Source organism: Microtus pennsylvanicus, chromosome 1, assembly GCF_037038515.1.
Source record: "Microtus pennsylvanicus isolate mMicPen1 chromosome 1, mMicPen1.hap1, whole genome shotgun sequence".
In the NCBI taxonomy this organism is placed as follows: domain Eukaryota; kingdom Metazoa; phylum Chordata; class Mammalia; order Rodentia; family Cricetidae; genus Microtus; species Microtus pennsylvanicus.
Genome location: NC_134579.1, coordinates 211805140 through 211827959, shown reverse-complemented (window position 1 = coordinate 211827959; position 22820 = coordinate 211805140). Strand labels below are relative to the sequence as shown.

General features: G+C 51.4%; 2 protein-coding genes across 2 annotated transcripts in view; one reads left to right on the top strand and one right to left on the bottom strand.

Annotated features, from left to right (window-relative positions):
- Ezr (ezrin) overlaps positions 1–15191 on the top strand; it is a 41525-nt gene extending 26334 nt beyond the window's left edge. Inside the window, exons 6-13 of the mRNA XM_075950606.1 lie at positions 636–782; positions 6730–6826; positions 11240–11403; positions 11575–11705; positions 12461–12621; positions 12923–13015; positions 13917–14168; positions 14289–15191. Of these exons, the coding sequence (XP_075806721.1) occupies positions 636–782; positions 6730–6826; positions 11240–11403; positions 11575–11705; positions 12461–12621; positions 12923–13015; positions 13917–14168; positions 14289–14453 (1210 nt within the window). The 3' untranslated portion in view covers positions 14454–15191. The remainder of the gene's footprint in view (positions 1–635; positions 783–6729; positions 6827–11239; positions 11404–11574; positions 11706–12460; positions 12622–12922; positions 13016–13916; positions 14169–14288) is intronic.
- A 447-nt stretch (positions 15192–15638) lies between these two features.
- The window catches only part of Sytl3 (synaptotagmin like 3), a 67749-nt gene continuing 60567 nt past the window's right edge, over positions 15639–22820 (bottom strand). The window contains exons 12-16 of the mRNA XM_075959296.1: positions 20528–20698; positions 19056–19161; positions 18156–18261; positions 16977–17182; positions 15639–15883 (exon numbers count right to left, since the gene is read on the bottom strand). Of these exons, the coding sequence (XP_075815411.1) occupies positions 15774–15883; positions 16977–17182; positions 18156–18261; positions 19056–19161; positions 20528–20698 (699 nt within the window). The 3' untranslated portion in view covers positions 15639–15773. The remainder of the gene's footprint in view (positions 15884–16976; positions 17183–18155; positions 18262–19055; positions 19162–20527; positions 20699–22820) is intronic.

Below are 22820 nucleotides of genomic sequence, written 5' to 3'. Positions count from 1 at the left end.
GTAAGAAGCAACTCAGTTTAAGCCTCAGATGCTAGCTCCAGCCATCCCTTCAGAGAAAATCCTGCAGTGAGGTCATTACCTTCAACACTACACAGAATGTAAACATGGCCCCGGGTGAGATCGGCCATAGATCTCTGAGGGACAGAGGCCTGGAGGCTTCAGGGTGCTCAGGTGAAGATCCCAGTCCCTGCTGCTGGCCTCAGCCCTCACTACTTTCTTGCAGTGTGGGACTCGGAAACTACGTGCTGCATAGTCCTTGAGTGGCCAAGAGCCTTTAGAGTCCTTTGTTGGGATCTCTGGTCATTCTGTGAATGCAAGAAACAGGGTTATCCTAGCAAGAGAATAAAAAAAAAAATCTGTCTCTTTAGAAACTAGAGCAAATCAGTTAGCTCTCCTTGAATGTGTAGAGCAGGTAAGTTACAGGGTTCAGGATCGCACAGACTCCTGTCAGGGAGCTGCTTGCAGGCCTAGCCCATCCCTACTGCCTAGCTGCCTCTGGTTGCTCCAGGCCTTGCCTCCCTGTAAGCCATGCCCCCACTGTCCTTTGCTGGCCTTTATTCCCAGCATCTGCAGAGGCTCGTGTGTTTAGTGTGATTTATTGCTAACCACAGAACCTATGTTTTCTTTCCCATTAGGGACAGTGCCATGCTAGAATACCTGAAGATTGCTCAGGACCTGGAAATGTACGGGATCAACTATTTCGAGATCAAAAATAAAAAAGGAACAGACCTTTGGCTTGGCGTTGATGCCCTTGGACTTAATATTTATGAGAAAGATGACAAGTGAGTTGAAATTGATCATTGGTTTTAACTGTGGGGTAGCAGGCCTACAAAGCCAAGGAAATGCCAGGTGTGTGTGTGCACACATGCTCGTGCGTGTGTGCGTGCGTGCGTGCGTGCGTGCGTGCGTGCGTGCGTGTGTGTGTGTGTGTGTGTGTGTGGTGTGTGTCGAACAGTGCGGTAGCTTGGTGACAGAAGTCAGTTGTACCTCCAGTCTGTTCTGCAGCACGTGGAGTCTGTGGCAAGGGAAGGCCCAGCGTGCACCAACCTTAGGACCCTGAGCCCTGTGAAGCAGAGAGGGTGGAGCTAGCTTTTAGAGGACTTTCCCCCTCCGCAGCTATTCCTAGGCTGTTGCTTAGCCAGGGTGGACTCCTGGCTCAAGGTTTGTGCTAATCCAACCAGGAATGTTGGTGATGCCAGCAGACCCTCCAGGAGTCTGTAAGCAGCAGCAGCCTGTATGTAGGAACAATTAGCTAAATCCCCTGAGCCCACAGAAGGTGTCTAATTGCTTCACAGGCATCTCGTGCAAGGTCTGCTAGCAGACTCATAGAAAGAGAGCCGCCTGGCGCCAGGAGTCTCTTGTCTGCCGCAGGTGTTCGCCTGCCCGAGTTGCCTTTTTCCCACCAGGGGAAATCAGCCGGCTTTAGCAAGGGTTGCCTGAGTGCAGAAGCTGGGCAACAGGAGTGTGCCATGGTCTTGATGTCAGCCTGGAGCCCTGAGGTGCAGACAAGCCCTGTGAAGTGTATGAGGATGTGTCGGCCCCCCCTTGTCTCACCCTGCTGCCATGTCTCTGCGCAGTTATCTAAGAGAGTGGCCCTGCTGGTAATAAATGATATGTACATAAAGCATCCAGCTAGTGGCCAGGCATGGTGGCACACACCTTTAATCCAGCATTCAGGAGGCAGAGGCAGACAGAGGTCTGTGAATTCAAGGCCAGCAGGGGCTACACAGTCAGACCCTGTCTAAAATATAAAATAACCCATTCAGAACGTCCCAGGAACCCTAGACGCGGACTGTGGAGTGTGGAATGTTTCATGCTTGCTTTTGAACAAGTGTGCTTGGTGCGGTGTTGGTAGAGAAGCAAGGGCAGTCTGAGCCACAGGCGACAGGTGCTCTCGGCCCACAGGCCCTCCTCCGTGCCAGGACTAGAGGCTGGGGACTCTGAGGCACCACCATGCCGAAAAGCCGGGCCTGGGGTCAGAAAGTGAGCACCCAACCCTGGCTGTGGGAAGCTGCCTCTGCCTTTTAGCTCCGTTTGTGAATGGCCAGATTTTGTAACAAGCCCTGGCAAGGGCTGTCCAAACAGGTTTTTCCAGCTGTAAGAAACAGCCATGGGCAGGAACTTGCTGATGTCAGCTTGTAACCAGCCTAGCCCACAGAAATGTTGCCTTTTTTTCCCCCCAAGTAAATTTTGAACTGTGCCCTACTGGGGTCCCCACCCACCCCCAGGCTCCTTCCCATTCAGCAGCCAATGCAATTCCCCTGGTGGCAGCGCTGTGACTTCTAAAGGAAGCACAGCCTCTCTACAGAGGAAAAGCATTGAGGTTGAGACCCAATCGGTTAACAGCCAGGTTTTCTCCTGTTTGCAGTAGCTACAGGAGATTGTTCCCCCCTCCAAGGGACCAGAGCTCTAAGGCCCTGAGTATTGAATTGCATCCTTCACCAATAGAACTAGTGGTAGGGATTGGGTATTCTTGATACATTGTTAATAGGGCAATTTGATACACAAATAAACATAGATATCTTTATCATAGTCTTTTTGAAATTAAATGGGCTCTGGCCGGGAAATGCCTCCCAGAGACCCCCTTCTCATGGTGTACGGCTTAGGACAGTGGGAGCATAGGTAGTGAAAGCCTGTGTGTGTCCCCCTTCTTTAATCCTTGGCTCGGAAGGAGGGGTGATGGGCTCAGAAGTCCAGCTGAGCCGGACTGTAATTGCTCCTGGCATTCCCCTACCAAAGCTGTCCTGACACGGAAATCAGTGAAAACTAGGGACACTGAGGAGTCTCCCCCCTTGGCGTCAGCATGTCAAGCCGCCTCACTCCACCATGAAGCGGTGGTGTAGGCAGCAGTCCTGACTCTTAAAGACTGGGTCCCGGGGGAGCTTGTGGACTGGTGGGGACATCAGTCCATCTGTCCGTGTGGTCACTGAGGGTGACTTCACAAGCGTGCCGCTCTCGGCTGGCAGCACCCTAGCCTGGAGCTGGTGTGTCTCACCGTGAATTATGGCATCCGTACTTGTCCCAAGAAATGAAAACCAAGATCACGTACTATGTTTTGTTATCGCAGTAGGTTTTGATAGAAGATTTAAGAATAGTAAAATGTAGACTTGTGTTTATTTGCCGACTTTTGACAAATGTGCCTGAAAAATCCCAAATCATATCAAGACGTAGAGTATTTATCATCTCAGCTGGGCCCTTGTGGCCTTTAATCCCAGCACTCAAGAGGCCGAGGCAGGTGGATATCTGAATTTGAGGCCAGCCTGGTCTACAGAGTGAGTTCCAGGACAGCATGAGCTACAGAGAGAACCCTGTCTCAAGAAACCACCCCGCCACTCCCCCCCCCCCCCAATATCTCCATTGCTGCTGATTTTGGATTTAAAAAGTTTTAAATATCCTTAAAAAAATTATTCCCAACTTAAGTTTAAAACAGTACAAAGAATTCCCCTATACCTTTTACCCATCTTCCCGCTAGGGTGACCACCAGGGCTGGTGCTCATGCGGACGGTGGCGCTCTGTGGGTCTCATTTCCACATGTCCCAGCAGCCGGTTTCTGCTTCTAACACCCAGCCAGCATCAGCACCGTGCTTCCTTGTCTCCTGGCTCCTCAGCACTGCTGGCCTGGACTTTCCACTGACTTTCTAAAGCCTTCAGCTTCGCAGGGCCAGGGTTTGCTCACATCAGATTGGAGTTTTGCCCTTTGGGCAAGAATCCCATAGAAGGGCCTGAGGCCTTCCACAAAGAGCAGCAGGTAGTGTCCGTGGGTCCAGCCCTCAGTGGGAGCCTCCACTGCCATGTCCTTCTCAGTTGGCAGTATATTTTAGGGAGATTCTGTGAGACTGAGCTTACTGACGGACTCTATGACATTCTGCTATTGATTCTGATGTCCGTGGGCGAAACCTTCATGAGATTATTTCTGTGTTATGGCAGTCTGGGGGAGGGGAGGGGAGGGCAATCTCACACAGATACACATAGCTCGAAGGAGCCAGTTTCTTTCTTCCATTTACTCGGCTCTGTATTAAAATGAAGTGTGGGTACTTGTCAGTGGTAATGTTGTTCACTTTATTACTCAGGCTGTTTCAGATTCGGCCTGTAGGGGACCTTGGCATTGGGACCTGCATCCTTTCCAAGTATCCCCATTGTGCTGAGGGTGTCCCTATCCTCTCACATCTCAAGATGCCTCAGTCCAGTCCTGTGTGTGCCCAGCATCCAGCCATCTGCAGATACTTCTGTGTTTTTGGTAGAGGCTCCCACGTTGCCATCATCAGCCGCCTCCAGTTCCAGCTTACAAGTCACCCAGGCTACCCTAGAACTCACCACTCTCCTGCCCCTCAGCTTTCCCGGTGCTGGGACTATTGGCATGTACCACCTGTTCTCTCCCACCCCTTTCTAAGTGACACATACGGGCAGTCACAGGATAAATCCATGGCAGATAAATCTCCTTGGTGAGCCATGCCCATGTGATCTGTTTGGACAGGGAGAGGCAAAGAGGGTGCTTGTAGGCTTTCGTTTTCCAACTGGTTAAGAATGAAAGGGTGTTCTTTAACTTAGAAGTGAGTCACAGCTACCATGTTTAACATTGTGCTTTGATACAGCAATTAGGCTTATGAGTGGCTACGGGATTGTCGTTCATGTGAGCTTTCAAAGTCTCCAAGGCCATGTTGGGCCCAGCCTTTGGAAAACAGGTGCCTGTTGAGCTTGGAGGCCTGTCTTTTCTGGGTCAGAGACTAGAGAGACCTGTACAGACAGGAGCTGTGGGCCAGAGCCCGGCCTCCTTGGGTTTTAAGGAGCTGAGACATTGATCCAGCCATGTGGCTAATGGGTTGAGTAGCTGTCTCCCGGTTCTTAGTGCTTCTGTGACCAGCTTTGTCCTCAGAGTCTGGAGCAAGTGCTCCAGAAGCAGCTGCTTGTCATTGCCATGTTTTAGCTTTTCTCTGTGTGTATGTGGGGCGGGGAGACACAGGTGGAGGATGCTGGGGACACACACAGGTGGAGGATGCTGGGGACACACACAGGCGGAGGATGCTGGGGACACACACAGGCGGAGGATGCTGGGGACACAGGCAGCAGATGCTGGGGACGCAGGCAAGGATGTTGGGGACACACACAGGCAGAGGATGCTGGTAGGCGCAGGCTATGGCTGTATTTCAAGTGTTTTGAGACTATATTGCTGAAAGTTACGTGTATAGGGTAACGATAAAGTGACAGACACGCCGCATTCGAGTGACATGATGCGTGTTAGCGGTGGCCGCAAGCATAGGTGACAGAGTTGTGAAGAATGAGTTTATACCAAAGGCTTCCGCCTTGGACCACCCTGGCCTGTGGCCTACATCGCTTCTGCAATTGTGCCGTGACTACTGTGCCCTGGAAGCCCTCTTGTGGCCTTCGGATGCTGCCTTTTGTTTTTGATCCAGCCTTTGCTGCCAAAGCAAAAACCCGCCTTGCCCATTATGTTGTTAGGCGCTGGATGCCACCCCAACCCCCAGCCTTGCTGTGATTGCTGAAAGTAGGAACTGTAGGGGACGGCTGGTTGATCTTTTTCCCTCCTGTTAATTCTCATTTTAGGTGTGTGTGTGTGTCCAGAAGCCAGAGGACATCAGATCAGGAGCCCTGCTTGATCACGCTCCACTTTATTCCCTTAAGACAGGGTCTCTTGTTGAGCCTGAAGCTAGTCTGGTTGCCAGTGAAACTTAGCAATCGTGTCTCTGCCACCACAGTGGTTACTGATGCCTTTTATTTATGAGTTCTGTGGATTTGAAGTCTGGCCTTCACACTTGTGTAGAGAGCCATCTCCCCAGCCCAGGGCTATTTTGAGGGCGGTACTTGGACAGTAGTTTCAGAGTCTGTCCTGTGTTGCTATTTCTGGTGCAGCACTGGAAAGAAGGGTGGGGACATAATTAAGCGAGCAGTGTGGTCTTGACATCTCTTGATGGGAAAGCCAAGATTCAGCCAGTGATGTAGTAACATTGAGTAGTAGGACCATACAGGGCTTCCGTGTAGTCTCAGAGCCACCTGGACGGACACAGGGCAGCATCTAGCAAGGTAGGAGCATGTGCTGGATGAGAGCCAGAGGCACAGAGTCCGTCTGTCCTGCCCGCTTCCATTAGTCAGTGGCTTCTCTTTGTGATGGAGGCTTATATGGAAAGCAAGGCACGTTTCTATAAAGCTAAAAGGTAACGAGGATCTAAATAACCCTGACATGGTCTGTGTCAGAGAGGGAAGGAAGGGGTCTGGGGGAGAAGACAAGGAAGCGTGTTGCCGCTCAGAACCCCATGTTGAAAGTGTAGTTTGAGAGCTGGAAGGCTACTCTCAGGTGAGTAGAAACAGTTGACATGTCTGAAGCGAGAATTGGTTGGCCAACAGGAAATTAATCAGACCAGCAGAACGGAACCAGCTGTGTGAGAGCTTGAGGGGAGGGTCGCTGTGTGGGGATTTGAGGCAGGAGGCTCCAGGCAGGGGGTCAAATAGGACAAAAGGGTATTCCAGATTAAGAATTAGCTCTTAGGCAAGATGACCAGGGTGCTGTAACACAACTTCCTGAAACTGAGAAAAATGCCGGTGTGGCTGTGTCAAGGCTGGACCTGGGATGGCAGAGACTGTTGAGATGCGGTGTTTTACTAATTATGGACTTGCTTTATGTTTTAAAGAGAGATTTGCTAAGGTCTCTCAGTCCTAGAGTGCTCATGAGTCCAGACACCTAACCAACTGCTGCTTTTCTTCTTCTATCCTCAGGTTGACCCCAAAGATCGGTTTCCCTTGGAGTGAAATCAGGAACATCTCTTTCAATGACAAGAAGTTTGTCATTAAGCCCATCGACAAGAAGGCCCCTGTAAGTTCAACTGTAGACCCGGCTACTGCTTAGAGGTCTCAGCTAGCTGGGTTTTCAGAACATTGAAGCTCCTCTGTGTCCTAGGAAGACAGTGTTTCTCAGAGTTCCCTCTTATGGAGGCTCAGAGACCTTTGTGCCACATGACTGACCACCACAGTGGGAGGTTGTTATGGAGACCAGATGTGTCCATCCAAGTTAGATGATATAATCTCAGCCTTCATATGGAGAAAAGGACAGTTCTCAGTCATTGACCTTGACCAAGTGATAATAAGCATTTCCCAAAATGACACACTTCTGCCGTGGCACACCCAACTTGCCCAATGTTCGTGTAGGCAGCCAGCCTACCCCTCATACCAACTTGTGGGTGCAGCTCATGCCAGTGTCTCCTTGGTAGCTGGTTGGGACATAGACAATGAGACTTTCAAATCCAAAGGACCAAAATGTGACTTTCTGTACCTTCTTGGGCTGAGCAGTTAAGAAGCGATCTAGCGTTTCAGAGCATGGCGGCTCCCCAGGGCTTCCACTCTGCCTCTTGTTTCTTCCTCACACCTTTCCCCGTGGTCACTCATCACATGACCTTCACTTAAGCAGGTGCTCTCTGCCCATGTGGGAGGGGCAGAGTGTAAGAACTGAAAGGATCGGTGTATTGTGGGACTTCATTTGGGTTTATTCTGTCAGCATTTAGACATTTAGCTGACGTTAGCTCAGAATATTAAAGACAGACATATAGACACAACTACAATATGGAGGAAATGGCCAGAATTCTGTTTTCTGGGTTTTTTTTAAATCATAATATTTTTTTTTCCAGAGCTTGCTCTTTTTACTACAGTTATAGATTGGGAACGACTAGGTCCCCGCATCTTTTGTCCCTAGTCCCAGTGGGAAGCTTAGGGAGGCAGGCGCAGTCATGCGATCCACTGCGGAATGGCAGACCCCCTCAAACGCTCCATGCTGCTGCCGTTGCTTTCCCCACACACGGGCTCGGCTGCGGGAGTTGCCAAGTCAGCAGGGCTCGCGGCTTGGCTCAGCTGGCGGAGGTATTTTCTTTATTGAAATGTGCCCTGCTGTGTGTGAGCTTGTGCTCCGCCTCCGCAGGCGCTCACATAGTTCTTCAAAATCAAACTGTGTTTAATGCAGACTCGGGCTCCATGGTAACACTCCCATCAGTGTGTGGTCCCACCAGCTGAGGGCTACAGCAGTTCCACGTTTTGTGGGCAGTGAGGTGGCGTGGCTCGAAGAACAAGACAATTCTAAAGGAGGTGGCTTTCCACCCAGTGTGGTGCTTACACGCTCTCAGACCTTTCATTCCAGCTGACAGGAAAGGAAGTCTCAGGGCTAGACTGTTGAAGAGTGTGTGCACCCACAAACACATATATGTTGGTCAGATTGAATTAGTGCATGCATGTTCACTACTGGGCCACCCCATGGGAAGCCTCACTTAAAGAAAGACGTAAGGAGATGACTCAGGCAGGTGCTTGCCATGCCAGCTTGAGGGCCTGAGTCTGGATCCCAGCACCTTCCTGAGGGCAGCCCCAGTGGTTAGGGGAAGGTTGAGATAGCCAGCCCGTCTAGCTGAACTTCTGAGCCCCGGGTTCACAGAGACCCTGCCTCAAAAAATAAGGTGGAGAGTGATTAAGATTCCTGATTGATGCGCCTACCCTCAACACATGCACCACCTCCGCTGCGTGCACCCCAGGAGCCTGTGTGCCGGGACTCACCTGTGGCCATGGACAGCTGCAGTTCTACACTGTGAGGGAAAAGCGGTAACACCAGGCAGAGAGTAGGACTGTGAGTCTGGCAGTGAGCGGGCTGAGGAGAGGGAGGCGCGTATTAGGGAGCTGAGGGGCAGTGGAAGAGGCAGTGTCCCAGTGACCCTCCAGATCTTACCGGGGCTGCCGTGTGGCCATGCCTTGCGTCAGCATTTACTTTGGGCACAAGAAAACCACATTTTCAAGTTAGACTTTGATGTTAAAGACAACAGAAACCCTGATGGTGAAGGAGGTATAGGATTTTTTTCCTTGTTGCAGCCTTGTGAAGGGAACCCTGGGAATTTAGAGAACCTCTCTAGAGGACCAGGCCAGAAGGCAGCTTCTCGCCCGCCAGCTCACAGAGATTTGGGGCCTCATTTTGGCTTTTGGGTGGGATCTCTGATCTTACTTCCCTTTCTGCTTGTCCAGGCATCCTGTGAAGGGCCAAAGCAGTCCCTTCCCTTCAGACCAGGTCCCCCCATTCCTGTAGCATCCAGGGAAAGGGAGAGAGCTCTCAGGCAGCTGATCCATGGCGTTTGAACTGTTAGGAAATGTCTGGACTCTGCTCAGCTGATTGCTCAGGGCAGCCTTCTCAGGAGCCCCTCTGACATAACAAGATGGAGCTTCCTGGGAGTGTAGCAGGGCTTGTCTCCTTTGCCTGACAGGATTTGGGGTGTCTTGGGTTCCCTCTTTCTTAGTCTTTTTGTGCCTGATGTCTGTTTTAGGACATGGGCTATCTGTTGTAAGAAAGCTCCCCCTGGTCTCTTCTGTTTTGCATTAAGATGCAATGTGGGGACTTGAACTCGGAAATCTTTAGCTTTGGGGACTTGAACTCGGAAATCTTTAGCTTGGAGTCATAACCTGCTTCTTTCTAAGGTACGGGTGAAATTCCCTCCCCTCACCCACGTAGCTGCCAACTGTTCTCTCTCTGAATGTTTGCTAGTGGTTTCTGGGTCTTTTTCTTACAGGCAGGGTCAGGGAGTCTCGTGTCCGCCTGTAGCTCTAACTCTTGAATCTAGGTGATGGGTGTTTTCTAAAGGGGAGTTGGTACATTTCTCTGCACGTACTTGTGAGTCACAGTGGAATGTTTTTTGGGCTGTGTGCCTCTGAAGCCATAAGCCAAGGTTGTTTCCTCTTGTGTAATAAGAGATAGGTAGGTAATAAAAATTCCTGTTTCTCTCAGCTCAGTGGGCTCCTCCCTGGGAAACTCAATGAGTTAATAATCAGTCTGAAACCAGAAGGGAGCCCCACCCAGGAAGTTGAGGGTTTCAGATGGCCTCATGCAGACAGGGGAACTAAACGGGCTCCCCTTGGGTGTGTCACTTGGCTAGTCCAGCATGCTATCAGTCTCTAGGGTGGCTGTGGGTGGGATGCACACTGCTGTGTTTCCATCACCTTCCTTCCAGATGGCTGGAGGAAGCCACGAGGCATTTCCAAATAGGCCATGTCTCCCCTCTGTCACACAAGCTATCGTGGAAGGACCAAGAAGTTAGGAAGTGAGGTTGTGTGTTGTCATTGCCCTGGTTTTAGGTCCAACAATGAATTTTCACATATTGGATGGATTTTAATTCTATTTTGTATGTTTCTAGTAACACGTTTTACGCCAAGAATAATTAGTTTGGGGTTAATCTATAACTATATAGATGAGATACTGTTAACATGAGTAACAAGAACACTGTTCTCCAAGCACAAGCCTGTCTGCAGTTCCTGCAGACAGAATTTCCAAATACCATGCTCTGCCCCAAGTACATAAGGCATAAGGCAGCTGGCACCGATAAGTAGCCACTGCGTATGGAGCCAGTGTTTACTGTCCCAGGTACTACTCGAGTCCTTTATGAACAGTCTCCAGTTTAGTCCCGTGACATTCCCACTATATCGTCACCCTCATTCCCTGACTCTGAGTGATGGGTAACTTGCTCAGGGTTGTAGGACTCAGCAGTAGTGGCGTGTATTAACCGGCTATCACCCAGCTACTATCTGTTGAGCACCGGGAGTTACTGAGTGTTGATTTGGTCCTGGGAGACAGATGAGTAGACAGCCACTGCTCTCAGGAGGGAGCTGTGGTCTAGTGGGGGTCGGATGCAGAAGTAGGCAGTGGAATTGTGTGAGTGACATGCTAGCACGGTGGCCCCGAAACAGGCCTGGGGTCACTGGGTAGATGGGGCTGGACTGACACCCCCTTTGAAGGTGCTGAGACAGTGCATCCTTGGCTCGGGAATCTGGAGCAGTGGAGATCGGGGCAGTGAGTAGTGTGTGCATAGTGACGGGCTGGGCAGGAGGCAGACAGCTCAGGACCAGGAATGGAAGGATGGTGACAGCAGGGGCTGGGGAAGCAGACACCAAAACATAATACACTAGGGGGCCCGTGATGACCACCCCCCTGCTTTCTCAGGACAGGGGAGGCCTCTTGATAGAAGGCCGTAGACCGAGATTTAGTGTGTACAAGCCCACGCTAGGCATGCCACGCATAGACCACAAATATGTATGCGAGTGGATATACACGCGTGCTCATACACAGACCACACACACGCCCCATGGGGAGTGAACATTTCTGGCCCCATCCTCTGTGGCATTTGGCCCGTTCGAGAAGGTTCTGGAAGTCTGAAGTGTGGTCTTGGGAAAGGAGGAGCTGGGTTCAACCAGGCCACCCTGTTCTGTTTCATAGGACTTCGTGTTCTACGCCCCACGCCTGAGAATCAACAAGCGGATTCTGCAGCTTTGCATGGGGAACCATGAGCTGTACATGCGCCGCAGGAAGCCCGACACCATCGAGGTGCAGCAGATGAAGGCCCAGGCCCGGGAGGAGAAGCACCAGAAGCAGCTGGAGCGGTGAGTGGCCAAAGAGCCCGGGCCTGGACAGGAACTGTCCCTAGGAACCCCTGCCACCAGTGTGTCATCAACCATCCAGGCTCCCAAGAGAACAGAGATGTAGCAGGCCGGCAGCTGTGTCCAGGTCCAGGGCTGCCTGCCTCATCCTCCCCTTCATCTTCCCTCTACCAGACAACAGTTGGAAACGGAGAAAAAAAGGAGAGAAACCGTGGAGAGAGAGAAAGAACAGATGCTGCGGGAGAAGGAGGAGCTGATGCTTCGGCTGCAGGACTTTGAGCAGAAGACCAAGAGGGCCGAGAAAGGTCAGGAGCTCGGGCTGCCCGCCCCTTCCCACCCCACCCCACCCCACAGTCATACTGGGGTTGGCCTGCAGCCAAGAGGGGACTTGATCAAGAGTGTCTGTTCAACACAACCACCTAAGATAGATGACTGTGCCGTCATTGAGATTAGACAGCGGTCCTGTGCTTTAAATGTCTGCGCCTGTCATATTTGATTTTCCACTACTTTCCTGAGACTGTTTAGTGAGAGGTAGAGGCAGCCTGCAGTCAAGCTCCAGTGAGGACAGAGATGTGGGACACATTACTCCCACACCTTTTAGACTCAGTACCACATCCCCTTAGCACATATTCAGCTGCCACAGCCAGCTTGTGACACCTCCACCATCCGTCCCTGGTCACAGGAGCAGCCCTGCCCTTATAAGACACTTAGAATAGAAGGGAGATGGTGTTTGCTGGGGCCTGCGAGATCCCAACGGGCCGGTTCTGTGTCTGAGCCAGTGTGCAGATGAGGTGGAGCTGGTGAGGGTGCTGTGGGGCCATTAGGGTGCAGCGGGTGCACCCAGGGACAGGGTGTCGTCGGTGGTCTCCACACACTTAGGTCATCAGCAGGAATGAGCCCTGAGGTGTCCCTGCTCACAAGCCCTTGACTCAGTCTAGGACTCGGGGGTTTGGGGTTCAGTTTTCACTCAGTCTCCCTCAGCCTACTGGAGTGGGAATGGAAGGCTGAGGTCATTTCTTGCCTGGGAGTCTGAGTAGTTCTGACTCCATGTTCCCTGCAGAGCTCTCGGAGCAGATTGAGAAGGCCCTCCAGCTGGAGGAAGAGAGGAGGCGAGCCCAGGAGGAGTCTGAGCGTCTGGAGGCCGACCGTGTGGCTGCCCTTCGGGCCAAGGAGGAACTGGAGAGACAGGCACAGGATCAGATAAAGAGCCAGGAGCAGCTGGTAGGATTGCCTGGTTTCAGGATGCTGAATTATGGAGAGGCTGTTCCTGGGGAGCCAAGCAAGCGACACCTGCTTTGCAAAGCTTTCGGCTAGGGCTGTAAGCAGATCTGCAGCCGCAGGGAGCGGGGTGGGCTGGACGCATGTGCATCCCCAGTCAGGGAGGTGCCGGCAGGGTCTCCTGGCCATGAAGGAGGGGGCGCAGGCCATCGCCGGGGAGGCCATTCATTCCTGTCGGTGAATGTTGGTTCACCGATGGATTCTGCCAGAAGGATCCTAGGAGTGACTCCACCCTCTCTTCCAGGCGGCCGAGCTGGCAGAGTACACTGCCAAGATCGCACTGCTGGAGGAGGCTCGGCGGCGCAAGGAGGACGAGGTGGAGCAGTGGCAGCACCGGGTGAGTCTGACCCCGGAGACCCTGCGTAGCCATGGGGTGGGGGAAGCCTTGCGAAGGGCTCTAGCTCAGCTGCAGGTCACATCACAAGCTTCTGGAACCTCTCAGAACCCTTTGCAGATGGCTTCTCTGTTAATGAGATGGAAATCTTGACCTGGTTGAAGAGGTAGAACAGCAGGCCAGCGTTGCATTGCCTTAGCAGAGGAACAAAGGCCTGCTTATTCCTTTCCTGCCTCCCACGCGCTTCAGCCTTGATCAGACACCCTAACTAGAATGAGTTTTTGATTCTAATTGCTTGGGTGCCCCCCTGCAGGGGTCACGGAGCTTTGAAGCAGGATGTGACAGTTGGAATGTCCTGAAGAACCTTGTAGGGCTCCAGGCTCCTCAGACTGGGCAGCAGCAGTGTTGTGTCCTGCCTAGGGTCAGTCAGCTATGGCTGAAAGAGTGCCTGGATCCACCTTTATCCCCATGTCCTCCAGGACATCTAGGTGATACGGTGTTTACCATGGACTCAACACTGTGCTTTGGTAGGCCCCTTTCCCACATGTCCTGCTTCTAGGGGTTCCTTTCTGGGGCTGCCCTGGGCCTGTATCTCCCATCTATACCATATATGTTCTCCAGCCCATTGCAAGCAGGTGAAGAAAGCCATTTATTTATAAGGCTTCTTTAAGAGGAAGGGTGATGGTGGCTGAGGATGAGACGCAGGCACAGACTCTCCCGGTGGTGGTGCTGCCAGGCTGGAGACTAGGAGTCTAGGTGGAAGACATGGTACTCAGAGTGTCCAGACTCTGCACTTGGGAGGAGAGTCAGGATCTCTAGGCTCCTTACTGGTAGGCCATGCCACTTCTTACAACACAGGCTGTGGGAAAGAGTTCTCATTTGACCTGTGGTCTCCTCTCCAAAGGCCAGAGAAGCCCAGGATGACCTGGTGAAAACTAAGGAAGAGCTGCACCTGGTGATGACGACTCCGCCACCTCCTCCACCCCCAATGTACGAACCGGTGAATTACCACGTACATGAAGGGCTGCATGACGAGGGTGCAGAGCCCATGGGCTACAGCGCTGAGCTCTCCAGTGAGGGCATCCTGGGTGACCGCAACGAGGAGAAGCGGATCACCGAGGCCGAGAAAAACGAGCGCGTGCAGCGGCAGCTGCTGGTGAGTGGGCGGAGGGTCTTCCCTCCTGTCCATCCGTATTCTCATCTCCTGGTCACTCCATGGGATCACTATGTTAGCATCATGACAGGTAGGTTAACAGATCCTTGCTTCATGTTGCAGACCCTGAGTAACGAGTTGTCCCAGGCCCGAGATGAGAATAAGAGGACCCACAATGACATCATCCACAACGAGAACATGCGGCAAGGTCGGGACAAGTACAAGACCCTGCGGCAGATCAGGCAGGGCAACACCAAGCAGCGGATTGACGAGTTCGAGGCCATGTAAAGGCCACGCCACACCACGACCCAGGGTGGAGGGCACCTCATGGCAGGGGTGTCACCTTGGCTCTTTAGTACTCTTAAGTCTAGAACCCCCCTTGACAGGTTCCAGTCCCTCAAAGAGCAGTTTTGGGGCAGAACTGTTCTACACCAGGTCCCAGTGGAAGCCCCCCTGGTTACTTCCAGTTGTATCATAGTGCCAAACAGGCCAGATTTTTATGACAGTTACCGAATCACTTCCTGTTTTAAGCAGGATTACAGTGGATTTCGGATACCTCTAAAGGCTAAATAACTTCAGGCTGGCCCGTGTGACACAAGGTTCACCATCAGCAGGGACCACACTGCGGCGCACACCTGGGTGCCATACTTTTTCTAGTTTTGAAATGAGCTCAAATCGATTTTGTTCTTGATTTCTATGAAGGATCCATCTCCGTGTTCTAAGGGGTGAAAATGATTTTGCAATTTGAGTCTAAAGCACGCTCCCGCACAGTTTCCTTCCTCCACACCGCTGGCAGAGTCCCCGGCGGTCCTTGAGAGCGTACGGTACAGGACCCTCCCGCTAGAAAACTTGGTTTCCGTGCTTGCTGTTAGCGTACATTGTTGGACTTCTACCTAATGATCTGCTATAGAGAATAGTATTTATATAAAATGATAATATGGGTTTGTAACATTAGTTCTCAAAAGGGAAAGTTTGTTCTGTATATTTTGTTACCTTTTACAGAATAAAAGAACATTAAGAACCGTGTACTCGAGACACTTGATCTGACATGGGGCAGTTGGAAACCAACTACTGCAGTAATCATGTCTGTACATAATGTTGGTGGGGTTTTGTGCATGTAAGTGCGCACTTCAATTTCCTGTCGGTTTCTCATTTAAAAAAATACACCAAGAGCATTCACACTCCGACCCGTCTATGGTGAGCGCCTCGTTCCTGCTTTGTGCTACCCTGTCCTTTTCAGATGTGACGTCACCACACCAGACCTATGCACAATAAAAGCTCTCCGAGGCCTTGTGTCTGCTTGCATGGGGTCTTTGGAGACATGCCCAGCACACTTACCAGAACGATGTCTTGGCAGGCTCCTTCACTGGGAGGCTTTCCACAGGAAACAGGCAGACAACACTAAGCACACTCTTTTCTCTGAGACACACGCGAAGCACAGAACTTTTGTTAATGATGAGAGCCATAGGCCGCTGCTGAGCATTTATTGAAATCAGGACACTTCTGGTCAGTAACCTCCCCAAGTGGCCATAACCACACAACTGCAGTCGGTTACTGGTGCCCCGGTGGGTCAGATTCCGCCATGATCTGTCGGCCTTTGGCTTCACCTCAGTGCAGGACGAGGGTCATGTCTGTCCATAAGTTGGGACTGGACAGGACTTTCTGCCATTGAAGTTTGGACTGTGAACAGGAGTCCGTACAACCCACAGCGCCTCCTTCTGCAATGAGATAGTAGGCGGTGGGTGAGAGCGCCCCTTTCCCCTTCCTAGCCTTTAAGAAGGGCGCTAAAGAGAAGCCCCTTCTCTCCCTAAGAGGCACCACACCCCTGCACAGGAGATGTGAGGATGGTATGTGCTGGGGTGTCCTCAGAGTGGAGTCTCCAAAGCCTAGGATTCTATGCTTGAAAGTGGTGGTTCTCAACCTGAGGGGTTATCAAAGACCATCAGAAAACACAAATACTTACATTGTGATTCATAACAGCAGCAAAATTAGAGTTCTGAAGTAGCAACAAAAATAATGTTGTGATTGGGGGGGGTCACCATATGAGGAACTGTATTAAGGGTTGCAGCGTTAGGAAGGTTGAGAACGCTGCTCTAAAGGAGAGGAAATGAACTCCAAGCTTCCAGTTCTTCTCAGTGGGAGTCATGGACCCTTAATTCTGAGGTCAAAGGTGGGCTGGGGACCCTGTTCTTTCACGGAAAAGATTTCTCAGAGGAAGGGTTTACTCTGAAACATTTGCATCCTAAGGAATGCAACTCCAGTCTCGGTTAGTAGCTCTTAGCTGGCGCTCAGCGAGAGATGCCAGTGCTGCCTGGGGAGGTCTTAGATGTGGGAGCCGCGCTGAGAGAACAGAACTTGCCCGCTCCCAGTAGGAGGCTGTCCATACAATGCCAGCAGCCCCCTTCGGGGTGAGCTGTGCTGAATGGTGCCCTTGTCTGCCCCTCAGTGACGTCCTTCCAGATGTATGTTTGGCTGGGCTGAGATATTTTTCTTAAGGAAATAATCCTCTTATGACTGACACCAGGACAAAAGTAAATACTGTCCCTTGCCTGTTGTGAACCCTAAAGCTTTTGTTTCTTTAGCTGATCCAAATCTGATTTAAATTGCAGAAATAGTTGGTGGTATTATCTTCTCTGGTGTAGTTAAACCTGGATTTGGGGATCCCCATTAATGACGGGACAGGGCAGTTTCAAAGCCAGCCGAATCGTCTACTGTTGAAATCGGTACCCACGTCGGGCAGTCACTAAGGACATAAATCTGTGATTTTCACCAATAAAGTCTGGGAGACATAGAGCCACAAAGTAGACTTACTTGTACCAAGCCTGGCTCCCCCGAGCAGGCGGTCACTCATGCCAAAGATGGCCTGGTCCCAGACAGTCAGCTCCAGGCTGGACTGCCTCAGCTGAGAGCTGCTCACACCATTGAACACGAAAGAGTGCTTCCATTGGGGACAAGCCTGCTTCTTCAGTACTGGGGACTTCACACGCAACTTTTGCTGGTTTGGCAGAGTGAGGCAGCTGAAGAAGGAAACAGGAAGTTTTAGGCCACAGCCCAGCGTGTGACCCCCTTCCTCATTGGTACCCATTGTCACCTAAACCCATTCTACGCTGAACTGGGTTAGGATCGAGGCCTGTCTCCTCCCTAGAATTCCTATTTCCTTTTAGGGCTGGATCCCACCTCAGGTATTTAGGGTAAGTTAGAAATCGGGGGGGGGGGGGGGGGAACGTGACCTTCACTGTGAGCTCTCCTCACGGCCACGCCACCATTGAAACCAATGCTGAGGGACCAGATCTCTGTATATCCATGGCTTCATTTTGTTCCAGTCTTAGGAAGATACATTCAGAAAAACTAAATTGCCCTAGGGCGTACACAGTAGTAGTAGCAAGGGGTTCTATCCTGACAAGCCACCATTTTTTCCCATGCTTCAGGGACTGGGGTTCACGCCTTTATTAGTGTTTTCCTCTGGGGACACGGACACCGGTAATGGCTGGAATGGCAGAGTGACCATGTGATGCTTAATGCAAGACCAGGTGCTGAGCTAGGGAAATGCTAACTGAACTTCACACTCAATTTCAAAACTGATTACTGGCCTATCAAGAACTGGCGAGGTCTGGGTTCCTGTTTAAAATGCGCTCTTCCCAGCCGTGCCACGCATAACCAAACCTCATCTCTTGGAATGCTTGGTCCTTAAAAATGTGCTTTGTTCGATTTTCTTTTTAATCTAATTACTTTGTTATTTTGTATGTGCATGCATGTAAGAACAAGTGCACACGCCACACGTGTTGGACACAGAACAACTTGCAGAAGCTGGTTCTTGCACTGTGTGGTTGGTTCCAGGTCTTTATTCACTGAGCCATCTCACCAGCAAGCACTATTTTAGATTTTCATAGGAAAGCTAAATAAGATGAGTTCAAATGGTCTATACTTTTTGATGTTTCCTACAGATTTTGGACCATGCTCAGTATATACTCACTGGTATCCAATACCTACCCCTTAACAAAAGAGTTTAAGGTACCATCCGAACGCACGGGTAAATTCTTGGCTCCCAGCACAACCAAACAAAGTTGACCATTAAGCGATAACTGACCTCCCGTGCCTGGAAGGAAAGTCAGAACTCGGGTTAAGCATATTTTTCCTGATATGTTAGTGTACAGGACCAACAGTCAGAAAGCGGTAGCTCCCTGAGAGGACCCACAGCCTCACCGGCTTTGCCCACACATTTCCTGAGGCAGACAGAATGGAAGAACCAGTAAAATGCCAGGAAGGTGGCTGTTCCACAGAGGACTGGGGAAACCATGGCGAGAAAGCCGTCAAAGCTGGTCGTAGCCCGTGCTTTGAGAAGGGAGCCATACGCTGCTGAGCTAGGTCCTGGCAACCTCTGGCAGGTACACGCTGCTGGCCCTGGGAGCTCCAATTCCTGCCAAAGTCACTGAACGACCCTTGGTCGTTTATGAGTCTTCCCGTGTCCTTCTCTACCCTCGGTATCTGCATACCTTATATTATCTAAGTTAAATAGTTCCAGGATCTGCCCTTCACCCACTCCATCCTGACCTCTCTCGGCCTCCAGCTCCCAGGGCCCTAGAAGCAGTCTTGGTTCCGGAATTCCCCATGTGTGCTGCTACAGTGGCCCCCTCTTCAACAGGGCCACCAGAGACTGGCGGTTAGGAAGGATGAAGTGTGCACTGGAGGCCTCGCCTATTCTGGTCACCCACGTACAGGGCCTGGAATGTGGGGCCAGTGGGCAGTGGGAAGTCTTTTGCCTACCTCAGACTGCCTGCTCTCTGAATTTTGGGCACAGTGGGAAGTCTTTTGCCTACCTCAGACTGCCTGCTCTCTGAATTTTGGGCACAGTGACACATACAAAAGCTCACGGGGCTGGAGATCACTCACCTTCTTGGGCCTCCTGGAGCTTTTTTGGCCCTGCAGGAAGGACCAGTTTGGCTCGAACAGCAAGTTCTCCATTATTCTGAGGAATATTATCTTCGTATTTCTCAGCCTGAGGGTGAGAGGCAGAGCTCAGCAGAATCTTGCCCCTGCATCTCAAAACCACCTGTGCCATGCAGGTTGTCCCACCCCACCCCGATAGACCCTCTCAAAGCCTAAGGATGGAATGGGGGTGCCTGGTGGACTAGCCCTCTGTCTCCAGATTCGTTGCTGCCACCTCAGCCCCTCAGCATGGGAGGAGCAATTCACTACCTTAGCAAGTCAGAAGCCATTGGGAACAGCGTGGCCCCAGGGAGGCCTGGACAGCACTGGGCTTGAAAACCCAAGATTCATCTCCATCCATTAGCCCGCTCTAGGTCGGTAAGGATTGGAGCTACCCTTCTATGCCAGCGCCTCCTTCGGGCACCGAGGGCAGAAAGGGTGGTAGACTGCTTCTAAAACCTTACATGAGAGCTCTGTAGGCCATGGTGTCTAGCCCTGTGAGATACCGTTCAGAAGTGACTTCTCGGGTCCTGAGTGACTGCCAGAAAGTGAATGGAAAGCCCAGAGAGGAGAGGGTCCTGAATCTGACAGCCCTTCGTCCAGGTGTGGAAAGTGTGCTGAGAGGGAAGGTCAGGGTTGCCGCCACCAGAAGCGAGAAGCAGCCCTCAGGGTACCCAGGACTTCTGGAAGCCTGCTTGGGCCAGCTAGCATCTGCACTGAAACATTCAACAGGCCCTTCGGTGCCAACTGGGGCAGGGACACTCAAGGTCTAGAAAGCAAGTCCCAGCCCGAGTAGCCTGGTGCCAGAGCCCCATGGCAGCCTGTTGACATTCATACCCCATTCAGTGACAGGGTGCTGTGCTACTCCCAGCTGGCATCCCGTGAGGTGACTTAGCGTGGCACTCTGCTGCTGGCCCATTCGCCAAAGGAGGCTGGGCGGGACCCTATGGTAGCCAGTCAGAGATGTCCTAGCCATCTTCATGCTGCCAGTGTGTGCGTGTGCGCATGTGTGTGTGTGTGTGTTATCCTTTGAAAAATGAGTTCATAGTGACTAGGTGCTCTCAGGCCCTGTGTAGTTTGAATAACAAATGTCCCGCCATAGGCTCATGAATCTAAACTATTAGTGCCTAATTGTGGCACTGTTTGGGGAGGTTACAGAGCCTTGGGGATGTGGGACCTTGATTGAGGAAGCATGTCACCGAGGTGGGCTTTGAGAGTTTAGAACCTCAATCCACTTCCTCGGGCTTGCCCTTGAGGTATGATCTCCAAGCGTCCTCCCTGCTATGACAGACTATCCACCTAGAACCACACACCAGAACCAAAACATACCCTCTGTAAGTGGCTTCTGGCCATGGTGTTTTCTCACAGCAACAGAAAGGTAACAAATACAGCCCCCAAAATACAGCCCCCCAAAATATAGCCCCCCAAAGACACACCTTGGCCCGAAGTGGATACCACCTGGCATTCTGGGTCGAACTGTCCTCAAAGTCCCATGTGGCCAGAGGAAGGATCACTTCTCCAAGAAACACCCTCCGGGCAAGGGTGCCTAGGTGCCACACAGAGACCTGCAGCCTCCGGGTCACCAGCTGGGCGAGGTCTACCTGATACTGCAGGTGCAAGAACAAGATTGTCAGCTGGGTCTTCTAGAACCACCCCCAGGCCTGCGTACGTTGAGCCCTGGGACTCAGCTACAACCAGAGTTCAGATGTAGTCAGGGTGAGCCAAGCTGAACCTCGCTTCCCCACGGTCCAGTTCTCATCCCCTCCCATCCCTATTCTCACCCATCACCCTTTCCTGTTTCCCGGATGAAAGTCCTTGCCTAGCCCAGGACTCTGGGAAACCAAACCATGACATACCCTTACACAGGACTGCACTGCCCCAAGCCAGTGTTATCCCAAAATACTAAAAACCAGACTTTTGATTTTTTTTATTAAATGCAGGGGGACCATAGCTGGGAATCAAAGATGTATTTGATACACACCAAGTCCTACAACCCATCCCCAGTAACGCAGTAAAATAAAGAAGCAAGCAAACAAAGGCAGGCACAAGATTCCAGAGCAGTATAAATCATGGATAGAAAATACTTTGGCCTCCAAGAGGACAAGTGAGGTCAATACTGTGAGTCACTTAGAAGGTAGGTGTGCCCCCCTCGGTCCCGAAGCCATCAGCAGTGAGTGGCATCGCCACCCACGTACCCAGCCCTGAGCTCTCCCTGCTAATAACCTTTGCACCCTCCTGCCAGCGCTAGCCTCGTGGCATGGTGTGAGCAGACGTGCTCACACTGAGGGGACGTGGACAGTCTGGCTGGATTTTGCATCCACTTTCCCATCTCAGCGCCTTTCTTTCCCTTTGAGGGACAAGATGGGAAGGAAATGGGGACCAAGACGCTGTGACCAATTAGCAGAGAGGTGGTGGTGAGGGGTGCTGTCCCCATCCTACCATCTTCTCTTCCCTCTGGGCTCCACACGCTCTTGAGCCACGTACATTCCCGTTCCACAGCCCCTGGCTCCGTTTTCTCTGCTTTCCAAATCCCTATTTCCTTTCTGTTGTTGTTTTCGTGACGAGGTCTCACTGTGTAACTCCGGCTGTCCTGGAACTCACTGTGCCGCCCACCAGGTCTGGCCTCTAACTCGGAGATCACCTGTTTCTGCCTCCCAGCGCTGTGATTACAGGTACAGGCACTACACCCAGCGCCCTGTTCCATTTCTCCCTCTGTCAGACAGACAACTAAATCATCCTGCTGACTCCTTCTTTCCCGTTCCTCAGGAGCAGTCGGTTACAAGCCCTGACCACAGGGCTGGCTTGCTGCCCTCTGAGAAATAAGGCTGTTCCAAGAAGAGCTAGCTAGCTACAGGGCCGTGGTGCAGTGGGTCCTCAGTGTCACCTGAGGCCATTCCCTAACGGCTCCCTCTGCAGCCCCTTGTGGGTCTCCCTGGGACACTCAGGCCTGAGGACATTTCCTGGGTCCTCACTGGCTGCTCACCCCTATCTGATAAACAGGACTGTTCTCCTCCAATAATGAATTTACTGTGTTGAACAAGAACTACCTTGTTGGACTATGTCTCTAAAGCCTGCATCAGTGGCCTGAGGCTACTGTAGACTATGGGGTCTGACACATTAACAGCTCAGAGAACATGAACAGACAAGGACCAAATCTGCTGTCTCCATCCCCTTTCTGATTCCCAGAGTCTCAAAAGGAGTTAGAAACCTCTCCAAGCCCAGAGGGCCCCAAGAAACACTCTGTCCAGAAAATGATGGCAAGTGGCTTTTAGAGCCTCAACTTTGTGTGTCTGGTGTATGTGGGGGTACACGCTGTATGAAGTATGTATACATGGTGTGTGGTGTGTGTGTGTGTCTGTGGTGTATGCTGTACATGGTCTGTATGTAGGGCATGTGTGTGTTTGGAGTGCGTGTGTGCATGTGTCTGTCTGGTACGGTGTGTGCTGTATGCAGTATGTGTGTGTTGTGTGATGTATGCTGTATATGGCGTGTGCATGTGGGGCGTGTGTATATGTGGTATGGTATGTGCTATAGCATATTATTTGTGTAGGTGCACAGGCATATGAAGATCAGAGATTGATATTAATGTCAGCCTCAATTGCTTTCATTTTTTTCTGTTTTTTTGTTTTTGTTTTTGTTTTTTTTTTTTGATTTTTCGAGACAGGGTTTCTCCGTAGCTTTTTGGTTCCTGTCCTGGAACTAGCTCTTGTAGACCAGGCTGGCCTCGAA